This window comes from Cetorhinus maximus, chromosome 17 (assembly GCF_964194155.1).
Source record: "Cetorhinus maximus chromosome 17, sCetMax3.hap1.1, whole genome shotgun sequence".
In the NCBI taxonomy this organism is placed as follows: Eukaryota; Metazoa; Chordata; class Chondrichthyes; order Lamniformes; family Cetorhinidae; genus Cetorhinus; species Cetorhinus maximus.
In genome coordinates this window covers 70,370,694-70,384,528 of record NC_135895.1, presented here as the reverse complement: position 1 = coordinate 70,384,528, position 13,835 = coordinate 70,370,694, and the positions used below count along the sequence as shown (strand labels likewise).

The 13,835-nt window shown below is 38.6% G+C and overlaps 1 protein-coding gene across 2 annotated transcripts in view; it reads right to left on the bottom strand.

Moving 5' to 3' along the window:
- Positions 1–13,835, bottom strand: part of edem3 (ER degradation enhancer, mannosidase alpha-like 3) — a 71,563-nt gene that overhangs the window by 19,470 nt on the left and 38,258 nt on the right. The window contains exons 8-14 of one of the 2 annotated variants that reach the window (XM_078561426.1): positions 12,666–12,771; positions 9,389–9,486; positions 6,690–6,815; positions 4,206–4,289; positions 2,516–2,599; positions 2,204–2,328; positions 11–173 (exon numbers count right to left, since the gene is read on the bottom strand). In XM_078561426.1, coding sequence (XP_078417552.1) covers positions 11–173; positions 2,204–2,328; positions 2,516–2,599; positions 4,206–4,289; positions 6,690–6,815; positions 9,389–9,486; positions 12,666–12,771 — 786 coding nt within the window. The remainder of the gene's footprint in view (positions 1–10; positions 174–2,203; positions 2,329–2,515; positions 2,600–4,205; positions 4,290–6,689; positions 6,816–9,388; positions 9,487–12,665; positions 12,772–13,835) is intronic. The other variant, XM_078561427.1, reaches the window with a different exon arrangement.

The following is a 13,835-nucleotide window of genomic DNA, read 5'->3' as shown; positions in this document are numbered from 1 at the left end:
TTTCACTTACCTGATTATTCCTATTCTTGGTAAAGTTTGTAGAGAGCCAAAGTGGCAATAGATGGGCCTCAGTGGTGAAGATATAATCCTCAACGTCAAAGAGGACGTCATCTTTCTCCGCAAAGAGCAGGTACAGATATTTAAACATTTCAGCCAAGAAAAAGGAATCCATTCTGTGTAAAGGGAAGAGGGACCATTAAAAATTAATTCTAAATCTATGACTAGAGTGATGAAAGTGATGACTGTTTCTATGATGTTATTTTGGTAGCTGTCACTTTAAAACTTGAACTTTGGGCAAAGACAGTTTGGTAGCCACATGACACAAAATTGAGAGATGGCATTTGATAAAGCTCTGCACAAGGTATTATTAGCAAAAATGAGAGCATACTGAATTAGAGGTAACCCCGCGACATGGGGTTGGTAATTGAGAGGTAGAAGGCAGATTGCAAGGATAAGAGTAACATAATCTGATTGGCAGAATGTGACAAGCGCTATTCTCCAGGGATTTGTATGGGGCCTCAGCTTTTCACCAGATGTATTAAAGACTTGAATGAAAGAATGGAGAGCTGTAGATCTAAATTTGCAGATGACACACTAAGTTAGAAGGCACAGCAAGTTATGTAAATAGGAAGAAGAACTATGAAGGGACACAGATTAAGAAAGTGGGTAAAATTATGGCACATGGCAATTGTGCAGTCACCCACAAAAGGTCTGAGAAAGATAAAATTGGAATGTTTTCTTGATGTTGAGAAACCGGGAACTGTGGAGGAACAATGGGGTTTACATGTCCATGTACACAAATCACTAAAACCTAACAAGCATGTACAAAGGCTTTTATCTCAAGGTGGTTAGCATTCAAAAGAGAGGATTTGATGCTTCAGTTTTACAGAGCCTTAGTATCTAGAGTATTGTGTTCAGTTTTAGGGACCTCAGAAAAGATATGTTGAGTTTGGAAGTGACACCTAATGAATTTTATTCTGACATTTGTTTAATCAGTATTACATGAAGCACATGACAAACAATCCTTTACCAATAAACAGTCTTTCAATTAATGTCTCAAATTTTGTTTTATCCAAGATTACTTTTGTGCTTGATATTAGTCCTTCATGGAACACATAACACCTATCCTACTGAACAAACAATTAGTAAGATTACTGACAGATTTATTTTTAAAGCCTTTAGCTGCTACATTTGTTTGAGACCAGGATTTTTTTCCTTTTCGAAAGGTGCTTCTTAGTGCTGACTCTTTTTGGCTTTCTCTACAACCTTCACAAGATCTGAACAATATAGTGAATAGGTGATCTGCTTCCAGGCTCTACAAATGTTAATCTCACTTAAAAGATAACTTTTGCTTTAATGTTATCTCTCAATAGGGAAACAGCTGATCTACACATCAATTTCTATTATGCATAACTAAGATCAATTGCAGTGGACACACTATTATTTTACAGGAGTCAATCTTTAACAACAACTGCCTTAACAGTTAAAAAAAATTATAAAAAAGGATCTCATTGGGTCAGCACCACACTTAATAATTTCACAGAATTATTACATCACAGGTGCTTTGTCCCTATAACTTGCAGTCTTCCTTTTAAATGATACTGAGTTTAAATGACAAAGTTATGATGCAGGTTATGTTGTTATGTTGCATAAAGTAACCAAGTTATGTTGCATAAACTTTGCTTTAGCTATACTTCTTCCAAAGTCACGTCCACCAATGAGCATATCCACTGATATCTGCCGTGGTGGGATTTAAACCCAGAACATTATTCTGGATCACCAATCAGTGCTGAGCGCCAGGCCCCCGTGCTGAGCACCAGGGCTCCCGTGCTAAGTGCCAGGGCCCCCGTGCTGAGTGCTAGGGACCCAGTGCCAAGTGCCAATATCACTACGCTACTGCTTCCCCTTGAACAATGATCAGTGTCATTACCAAAGAGACTGCTCACTAGCAGAGCTCATAGCTGACGTTAGCAAAGCAGTTGTTGGATGTCTCTGGAGAATCAGAATGGTTGCTGACCAGGCAAAATAGAAACATTGTTTAAAAATGGCTATGATTGAAGTGACTACTTGAGACTGAAATTATTCCACGGTTTCAACTATCTTCATCCATAAATTTCTATGGATTACACTAGGTTTTCTTCCTTTGACAAAATAACTGTTTTCTGGTCATAAACTACCAATAGTAGATGGTAAATGATCTAACCTGTCTTCATGGCTTCCTGTACGAACATCTTTCATTGCTGCAAAGCCACATGGTACACGAGCATACTTATTCAGGTTCTCAATGATGGTCTTTCCCACCTCCAAGTAATATTTGTCACCTGTAGCCTGTTTGTAATGATAACAGACACTTAAACTTGAATTAGATCAATATTAAAAATTTCACGTCAGCTATTTGCCCAGTAACACCATGTTTTGCTAGAATTCGCCCAACCTTTCAGATATCAATTGAATAAAATAGAAATATGCTCTTTTTAAGGATATAAAGTTCCATCATATAACAACTGAAATTTACCTTGTATAGGAAGTAAGTGCTTTCAGCAAATTCAGGTCTGAGAGGATGCTGAGCCCAGTGTACCCTAAAATCAGTGGTAAAAGCCTAGAAAAACAAGATCAAAAATTTCCAACTAGGAAAATCTGATTTTACAGAACGAAGCTGAGATTCTTTTTTAAAACAATTCAACACTTCTGCAATTTTAGACATTAAATACTAGTCACATCACTTGACACTAAGTTAATAAACAAACTGCAAATAATAGTGTATGTTAATTAAACTGGTGTGGTTAAACTTGAATTTAAAGAACCCCTTCACTGCAACATTAGCCTCTTAAGAGGTAATCCGGAGTTTCTTCTCCAACTACTTTCTTCACAAACACTAAAATATTGCTCTTAAATTAATAAGTTTTAATTAATAAGCTAAGGCTCAGTGCAAGGCAGCAGCAATATTGAAAAGAGTAAACCTGACCACAAAACAGAATCAGGTAGTAATATAAGGTGACCACAAGTTTGGATTTTAAAAGTCTGAAGGTTGTAGGAAGGAGGAAAGACTGAAGGATTAAAAAATTACTGCAATTATTTAGGGATTTAAGAAGAACCTTGGTGTAGTGGTTATGTTACGGACTAGCAATCCAGGGTCCTGGATGAATATTCCAGTTCAAATCTTACCATGGTAGTTTCAGAATTTGAATTTATAAATCTAGAACAAAACACTGCTATCAGCAAAAGTGGCCATGAAGCTGTCAGATTGGTTTAAAAACCTGCTGAATCACTAATATTCTTTAGGGAAGGAAACCTAACGTCCTTACCTGACCTACAATGGGACTCTGGTTGTACAAAGTGTAAAAATAGCAGCAGTTCAAGAAGATGCAACTCAACAATTTCTCAGAGAAATTAGAGATAAGCAATAAATGCTGGCCTTGTCAGCAATATCCATTTCCGGACAACGAACATTAAAAATTTGGAGATTAGGAGAACAAGAAAACCATTAACGGAGTAGTATTAATGAATTATTGAAAGACAAAAAAAGGTTAAGAGAGAGATTAGAGAGGGTAGGGATGAGGAAGACATCACTTGGCAAACAAGTGCTTCATTGTATCCTGCCCAGGAAAGAAAAATAAAAACGGACATCTTTCAGTTCTGTCCCCAGGTCCTTCATCTAGAATAAATTACTTTGAAGTGTATTCACTGTTATGTGGGCAAATGAGGAAGCGACATTTCATACAGCTAAATTGCCTAAACTAGCAATGCACTATTTGCTTCTGTTGGTATGGTTCAGAGAATTAACTTGGGAGTGAGAAGTCCCTTGTCCAAATCATAGAATGCTAAAGTACAGGAGGAGGCCATGTCACGTATTTGAAAGAGCTACCAAATTTCATCCTGCACCCATTTAACATCTACATTCAATAAGGTGAAAGAAAGATAGACCAGCTAAAAATTTAGATACCAATCCTACAAATGAAACATCTGTTGAAGGGAACAAAATATGTCAGTTGAAGAGGTCTGGGACTTGTGCTGAAATGCAGTTGCAGATGTGGCAAATGAGACCTGTAAACCACTATTACAAAATTGACATCACCTAAAAAGTCAAAGGAAGAACAGTTAAATATTCCAGACTTTTTCTGTTACTGAGCAGCTCCACTGACATCAAAAGTCTTAAAGAACCAAAACAAAGTCAAATAAATTAAAGTTCTGGAAAGCTCTGCTACCTCTGGCAAGAAGTTGTGTTTTTTCGTAACTTGGTACAACATCTCATGTGTCTCTATGGCTGGGCGAATATCTCCTTTCAACACCTAAAAGATAAGAAACCGTATAGTATTTCATAAAGACCGAACTACACATACTAGAAAATTATTCATAACGTACTAATTCATATAAACATATCAAATAAAAATGAAAAATGCTAGAAATAGAAACCATGAGACACCACCAATATGAAGAGATCAGTTAATGCTGAGTGCAACCCCAAACACAACTTGTCTGTCTGTCTTTACTGATGCTGTCTGAGCTGCTGTGTGTTTCCAGAATTTTCTGTTTTTGGTTTCCAGTGTTTTTAGTCTTTCTTTCCATGCATTAAATAAAATTCAATTCACAATCAGATTGTATTAGCTTCACTTTATGAATTTCAGCTGCTCTAACTATAAAAAAAAGTTCTTAGCCTTCAGCTAAACGGTGATAAATATAATCAATTACTAGCAGCTGTTAACAGCTAGCCAACTGAGATGCAAGTCATGTATCAATAAATTATGTTTCACCCCTTTCACAAGCAACTGTCTGCAGAAGCACAAGACAAACCTGCCAATTTCCTTTGATACAAGATGCTAATATTACTGCCTCTGAGGGTACAGAACACATTTCACAGAGGAAAGTAACCGCATGCAAACTACTAAACTAAACAAGACTTAAGATTGCCAACACAAGTTCTATTCAGATATAAATTTAGCTGGGAGGGCAGTAGCTGAATCTCAGAGGTCAAATGGTGTCATAAACCAAAATGATGAAACACGTAATAAAAACAGAAAATGTTTGAAACACACAATCGGTCCGGCAGCATCAGTGGAGAGAGAAACAGACGTTCTGACAAAAGATCATTAATCTGAAATGTTAACTCTGCTTCTCACTCAACAGATACTGCGTGACCTGCTGAGTATTTCCAACAGTTTTTGCTTTTACTTCAGATTTCCTGGATTTGCAGTATTTTACTTTTGTAATGGTAAAACTTACATTGCTTACAGATGTCACCTGAATCAAAGATTATATTACAATCTACAAATGCCTGTCAGGCTATGTGTCACTTAAGTATTTGATAATACTATGCACAAAGTGCAGTGTTTAAATTGCCTGAGCACCACATTTAAGAGTAATTGAAGACACTTTCAGAACACAAGCATCAACAACAGTACCAAAATATCCATAAAGCTAACAAAAAGCTAGTGAAAATATAATGAGTTTCTCATCATCGCCACAAAGATAAGGTTGGCCAGATAAAACATACAGGCGAGTTGACCACAAGAATTAACCTGGATCTTTTCAATTAGTGTGTGTGACAACAATTACCTAACTTTCCTGCCTCCTTAGAGTAAGCACATTACCTAACCAACAGCCTAACAGAAATCAGTTTATCCTGAGCAACATGCTTTCCTCTCATTTGTCATGGATACCTTTAAATGTGAAGCTTCTCTTACTCCAAGTCCATGTGACTAACAGCCTCTGGGGCTTATATACTGTCTTGGTCAAAGTTCACCTAATAGAATTTCATTTACCATTGCTGTTCACCTAATGAATTTTATTGTGAGATTTGTTTAATCAGTATTACATGAATCATATGACAAACAATTCCTTATCAATAAACAATCTTTCGATTAATGTCTCTAATTTTGTTTTATCCAAGGTTACTTCTGTGCTTGATATTAGTCCTTAATGGAACAGATAAGACCTATCCCACTCAATAAACAATTAGTAAGATCACTGACATTATTTTAAAACCTTTAGCTGCCACATTTGTTTGAGACCAGGAACAATATAGTGAATAAGTGATCTGCTTCCAGGCTATACAAATATTAATCTCACTTAAAAGATAACTTTCACTTCAATGTTACTCTCAATGGGGAAACACTGATCTACACTCATCAACTCCCATTATGCATAACTAAGATCAATTGCAGTGGATACACTATTATTTTAGAGTAGTCAATCTTTGACAACTGCCATTTCAGTTTTTAAAAAATATCTTACAAAAAAGGATCTCATGGGTCAGCACCACTCTTGATAATTTCACAGAATTGTTACAGCACAGGAGATGGCCATTCGGCCTGTCATGTCTGTGCCAGCTCTCAGAGGGCAATTCACTTAGTGCCATTCCCCTGCCTTCTCCCCGTAACCTTGCAGTCTTCCTTTTCAGATAATATTCAAATTATTTCTTGAATGCCTCGATTGAATCCGCCTCCACCACATTCTTAAGCAATGCATTCCAGATCATAACCACGCGCTGTGAGAAAAAGTTTCTCTTCATGTCTCCATTGCTTCTTTTGCTTACATATGATTGTGCTCCTGATTAAGAAGGAGCAGGTGTTAAGCTAATTTTCCCTCCTCAAAAAATATCAGAGTTAAAAATAATAGTTAACTTTAATTACAGAATCAACAGTATGTATAAGACTCAAAAACTCTTGACCAAAGAAAGGAACACACTTCACCTGGAGGCCTGGGAAAAATGCTAGCAAGGCATCCATCCATGTCCGTGCATTGAGCATTGGCTTATGTATGTGAACATCCAGCAAGAGTGGGGGCTGACTTATATACTTCATGATGGCAGCATAGTGCTAAAAGGGAAAAAAAAATTACCATATTGCGATCCCCACTCTGGCATATATCTAGAATGAGGCTGGAATATTTTACCTGTGCATTCTTTTCAAATTCTATATGTTTTAATTTGATGAATTAAAGAACTATTTCAAACATTCATTACAGTCTTTTCGGCTTCAGTGAAACAGAAGACTACAGAATATTGCTTTTTGTTTCTATAGTATTGGACAAACCCTTTACAGCTTAAATTAATGAACTTCTCTTAAGGATGGGCTGATTCAGTTTTAAAGACCTAATTTTCAAGATCTACCCTAGTTAAGGACATGACAAATGCTGTAATTTATTTGCACAGTTAGAATTACAGTTTAAAATCCATGACATAAGACCAAATGTCCCAGCACCAATTTAGGGAGGAAGACGGTGGCAGAGTGGTATTGTCGCTGGACTAGTAATCCAGAGATCCAGGGTAATGCTCCAGGGACATGGCAGATGGTGGAATTTGAATTCAACAAAAATTTGGAATTAAAATTTTAACGATGACCCCATGAAAACATTGCCGATTGTCAGAAAAACCCATATGGCTCTCCAATGTCCTTTAGGGAAGGAAATCTGCCATCCTTACCTGGTCTGGCCTACATGTGACTCCAGACCCACAGCAATGTGATTGACTCTCAACTGCAAGTCACTCAGTTGTATCAAAGTGCTAAAAAGTCTAAAAAGACAGACCACCCGGCATCGACCGAGGTATTGGAAATGACAATGGCAAACTCAGCCCTGTCAACCCTGCAAAGTCCTCCTTACTAACATCTGGGGGCTAGTGTCAAAATTGGGAGAGCTGTCTCACAGGCTAGTCAAGCAACAGCCTGACATCGTAAGGCATGTTTCTATGAGTATGACTACACCACCATCACCATCCCTGGGTATGTCCCGTCCTGCCAGCAGGACAGACCCAGCAGAGATGGCAGCACAGTAGTATAGAGTCAGGAGGGAGTTGCCGAGAGTCCTCAACATGGACTCTGGACCCCATGTAGTCTCATGGCATCAGGTCAAACATGAGTAAGAAAACCTCCTGCTGATTACCACGTACCGCACACCCCCCCGCCCCCCCACTCCCCACCCTCTCCCTGTCAGCTGATGATTTAGTACTCCTCTATGTTGAACATCACTTGGAGGAAGCACTGAGGGTGGCAAGGGCACACAATGTACTCTGGGTGGAGGACTTCAATGTCCATCACCAAGAGTGGCTCGGTAGCACCACTACTGACCGAACTGGCCAAGTCCTAAAGGACATAGCTACTAGACTGGGTCTGCAGCAGGTGGTGAGGGAACCAACCAGAGGGAAAGACCTACTTGACCTCATCCTCACCAACCTGCCTGCCACAAATGCATCTGTCTATGACAGCGTCGGTATGAGTGACCACCACACAGTCCTTGTGGAGACAAAGTCCTGCCTTCACATTGAGGATACCCTCCATCGTGTTGTGTGGCACTACCGCCGTGCTAAATGGGATAGATTTCAAACAGATCTAGCATCACAAGACTGGACAATCATGAGGCACTGTGGACCATCAGCAGCTGCAAAATTGTACTCAACCACAACCTGTAACCTCATGGCCCGGCATATCCCCCATTCTACCATCACCACCAAGCCAGGAAATAAACCCTAGTTCAATGAAGAGTGCAGGAGGGAATGCCAGGAGCAGGACCAGGCATACCTAAAAATGAGGTGTCAAGCTGGTGAAGCTACAACACAGGACTACTTGCGTGCCAAACAGCAAAAGCAGCAAGTGATAGGCAGAGCTAAGTGATTCCATGGCCAACGGATCAGATCAAAGCTCTGCAAAACGACTACATCCACAATTTCTAAAAAAATAAATAAAGGTTATGATCTATCGAGCCAGGTTTCACTCTGGGATCTGACTTGCCCAGTATTAACATCAGCAGGGATCCTAACAACAGAGTAAATACTGATGTAAGGACTGGTTTATTGCACCTGTTTTAGCTAAACAACATAAGTGACAGCCATTCGCTGACTCATTCCTCAGGGCCATGCCTTGACCAATCTGGGTCAAGCTGCCTGGTTTAAATTTAAAACAATGCTTGGCAGTTAACTGTCAGTCACCATCAGTGGTGCAACCTCTATGGCAATGCCATTTGCCAATCAGCACACTATTCACAGACAGTATAAATTGTTATCTCCCTTATATTGGTATTTTTGTGAATGTCCTGATAAGTGCAAGACAAAAAGCTTAGACAAGTCTCTTTTTTTTCAACAATACTCAAATTCTGTACTACCAAACAGCTATTAAGATAACAGTAATTATACAAATCTATCAGAAATTTAATATGTTAAATATTAAGCTGAATATAACCTCTCGGTCCTGTGAAGCAACTCGAGTTGTTTTTTCTACGTCAAAGATTCCATGTAAATAAAATACATTCCTACCTTACTATATGTGATACAACTGTCACTCACAATGTGATGTGTTGGTGTTTATCATGCCACGGTTATCAAATTTGAAAGCTGTAGGAAATTGCTGTTTAAGAAAAAATATGATACACTAAGATGGATGAAGAAAGCAGAGCTTACAGTGTTGAATCTCTGTAAATAACCATCATCACCAAGTAGAATGTATGCTTTGAAGAGGTACTCATAATACGAATCAATCCCAGCTCCAACTCCACTATCTGCAAAGAGAAAAAAAAAAATCAGTCAGTAAAAAACAAAATTGACGTCAATACATAGTATTAAACAGAAGGGAATGTTTCAACCTAAACAGATCAATGTTTGAAATTGGCACTGCCTTCATATTAAGGAATATACAAGTAACTTTTCACAATAACTCAGAAAATGTTCACAATCAACCAAAATGGCACTTTCGTTAATTAAAGAGAGAAACCTATGGGCACTGGAAAATCATTTCGATAAATGTAAACTGCAATCTGTTGAATCAGTAAAGTGATAACATCCATGGAGAATGATAAAGGAACTGCCTGCCAGAATTACTGAGCCAGAAAGTATCAGGAAGCCAAAAAATGGTGGTAGGTGGTCATTAATTAAGGCTGCATTAGTGATCCTATCACTAATTGATTCCCTTGCCATCTGGATCAGTAGCACATTACAACAATTTCTCTAGACAATATAACATTCAAGCAAGAATACCATTTTCCCTGGAAAAAAAATGGAAATTCACAGAAAGATTCCATTTTAGTACAAAAACACTAATTAGCTCTCAAAAAATACTAAATGTATTATCCTATGGCTTCTCAGTTATAATTAAGAGAAAGGTTATAGTTCCCCGCAACATCAAGATGAAGGAATAATCATTAAGACTTTACAAGAGCATACTTGGGGAGTAAATTTGGTCCTGTAAAGCAGTGCTTCCAAACTTTTTCGCTGCTGTGACCCCATTTTATTGCCTCAGACTTCTTTAGTTCTTGACTAGGGGGTTGGGGAAATAGGAGTTCAACAGGTAGGGTTGACGAAAAGGTATGTAATAGTGTCCAGAAATACAAAGTAATAAGGCTCTTACAATGAATGTAATAGGAACCTCATTATTCATATACTAGGATCCTGGTTATTAATGTCAGAGGACTGATTAATGTAGATGGATCCATACTATTGATGCAATAGCTCTTGATTAATGTAATAGTGTATGGATCAATAACGTATTTGGATTCAGCTTATTAGTGTAATAGCATCCTGATTATTAATGCAACAGGTAGCACGTAATGTAATTAGATCCGGATTAATAATGTAATGGATTTCATGTTATTAATATAATAGGACACATTATTACTTATGCAATAAGATTTTGATTGTTGATGCAATAGGCACCAGACTATTAATGTAATAGTATCCTGATTATCAATGTAGTGGTATCCTGAATTTTAAAGTAATAGGACGTTGATTATGAATGCAATGGGATTCTGATTATTAATACATTATGGGCAGAATTTTGCCCTTGGTCTTGCTTTTGCTCGGCGGGGATGGATGGGGGCAGTCGGGAAGCCAACTGCCATCCCCGATTGGCACCGCACCGTGAATTTACGTGGGCAGGCCAATTAAGGCCCATCCAGCATGGAATGCGCGTGACAGCGCTCAGCGATGCCTGTGCGGGCAGGGGGAGAAGGGCCAGTGGGCCTAGTGTGAACTTCGCACATGTGTGCGAGTGAGTGCTTTGTAATCTCCAAGGCACGGAGCTGCCTCAGAGGTGAAGCACTGTTACATGTCCCCTCATGTGACTCTGTCACATGAGCAGGGACATGTTTTTAATTCAAGTGTTAAATTTTTATTTTACTTTTATTTGCTTTAGGAAACCTCATCCCACCAGTGGATGGGGTTTCCTAAAAAATGCAAAGGCCGCTTGGCCTTTTCACCTGCCCATCAATCGTTAGGTTGAAAAGGCAGTGAAAAATTCAGGACAATTGTTTACTTAATGGCCTTAATAGGCCTTTTAATTGTTGGCGGGTGCACTTCTGGCTCCGGCGCATGCCTGCCGACCTAACTATTGTGAGAATGCACGTTGACGTTGGTACGCTCGGCCGACATCAGCACGTTTTATTTCATGCTTGGGTGTGTTGGCGCGCGCCCGCACGCCAAGTTTAATTTTCTGCCTTATGGTCCTGATTGTCGATACATTTTCATCCTGATTATTGATGCGTCATGATCCTGATTACTGAAGAAATAGCTTTCTACAAAATAAAACAAACACCTATCTTTTCACAGGCTTTTTTTGCAGCAGCAACTGGGCCAAAGAGAGCAATCCATTAGGCCATACGCACCAACAAAAAAAAGAGGATTTAAAGGCACCTTACAGCTGTCAGAAATCAGTCCGAGCTCCATGGCAACTATTGTTCCCTCGGAGTTCGCGACACTAAAATCTGCTCTCACGACCCCACTGCGGGTCGTGATCCACAGCTTGGGAAGCCATGCTCTAACGCCTTCAGCATCACGTTCCAGTCCGGTTACCGCATTCCAATAAATATATATGTAAAACGAAAATCAGAGAAAATCAACAGGTCTAATTCCAAATGGAAACAGAATGAGCTATTAGGAATGATGCAAGCAATTTTGACTTCCTAACAAACATGCTCTGCATTTAAAATTAGATGAAAGGTGTAATTAAGTAACCCTGATGATACTATACACCTTTCAGTTATCATCAATTGAGAATTTATACTCCTTAAGTATATAATACTTGTGCAAAAACAACATCTTCTCTATCAATGCTATATCTTGGCTTCCTATATCAGTGCTAGGACAGCTCCTCCACTTTATACCAAAAATATGACATCTGTTTTTCTTACAGAAAAGTTGTGACGCTTTCTCCTCTAATAATGCAATGGTGTTTAAAGTTATGTTGTCTCCTCCTCCTACACCAATACTATTGTGTCTTCCCCTCCTATACCAATACTGTGACACTCCTTCCTCCTACACAAATCACAAATCTCACACTCTCCCGTGCCAATGCTATGATGTCACCCTCAACCTATGCCCTGTTCTGTTACACAGCCTAAGCAAATACGCATTAAAAACGCAATCCATTCATTCACCAATACTTTGAATTTAAAAAATGTCATTTGGCTATCATGAACTGCACTATAAAATATTCATCAAAATGTATGTAGAGAAAATATATTTTGCTCACGTTACTTGGAAGATATGATGAACTATTTCAAAGCTTAAAAACACTGCTGTACCCACAGGGCCAAGAATAACATGATAAAGATACCATGGAGAAGAACAATACATTTAACCGCAGTGATAAAGAGTTCTACTGCAGTAATGTATCTCCAGAGCTGTGCAACAGTTGATTTTGAACAGATGGGAATCAGACAGCAGAAGTAAAAGGAATCCATCTCACCCCTGCGAACCCAGTCTCCAGTGTGGATATTGATGGTTGTTCCCACCAGGTTGCTGTTGCGCTGTCTTTTTTCCCACAAAAAGTCTAGGGCTTTCCGTGCATGTTGCTGTATAAGAAGAAGCAGCTTGTTAAATAATCAAGTAAAATGGGTTGTATAAGACAGTTAGATACTATTTATCCAACCTGCTCCTATGATATGTACCTGCAGTATATTTTTTGTTTCCCAACTCAATCTACAAATAGCAGGCAATTATAATTCTTGAATGAATGCAAGATCCACAAGTTGAACTCCAGACTCTCTGGATTCCAGACTCTCTGGAAATAACTTGCAGATTCAAATATATGTCGAACATAGAGCATATACGTAATGGAAAAATTCCTGATTCATAGATTCTCATATTATACACAGCACCATCAATTCTATAAAATAGCTTATCAAGTAAATGTATCTATGTACCATTCCCTTTGCAAGAATGATACAGCATTAAGCACAATAAAACTACATTTTGCCTTAAATGGGTCAAGATTGATCTTGTTTACTGCCTTCTCAAATGGATATCACATGACCTGAGTGTATATTCTTTTGCTAAACATTGATAGTATAACCAATACTATTATATTCTACTAGATTTGTCAATTTGAGTGCTGCAGGGCTGAGGGGCTTGTAGATGCACTTTTCTACTTTGCCTGATGCTGGACTCATTTCAAAGATAGTGATGTATTCACAAATACAGTTCTTCTCACTGTCTCATTGTCATTTTATCTGACCCGAAGACACTTTGAAGTGTGACGTGAATTACTGATTCCCCAACCCTTTAAGAATCAAAACATTTGAAAACAGTTCACTCTGGAAGAATGCAGTGACATTAAGATTTTTTAAAATTACATCCTTAAAATGATAGGCATCAGAAGTATATATACAAGTAAAAAGCAATGCTCATGTGTACATGAAATATATTCAGTGCTCTTCCTCACAAGAGATACAGAAGTGGCCACTCCTCCCACTCAACTACATTGTGCAACTAATTTCTCCTCTCCTGAAGACACTGAATCTTGCTATAGTATGGCTCCACAGGTACAAACAGACCTTGGTAACTGGCTGAAATATGGCCCCACAGGTGTCCATGATCAGTCTCCCCAGGTAGCTGGACACGGTTTTGAAATTTGCAG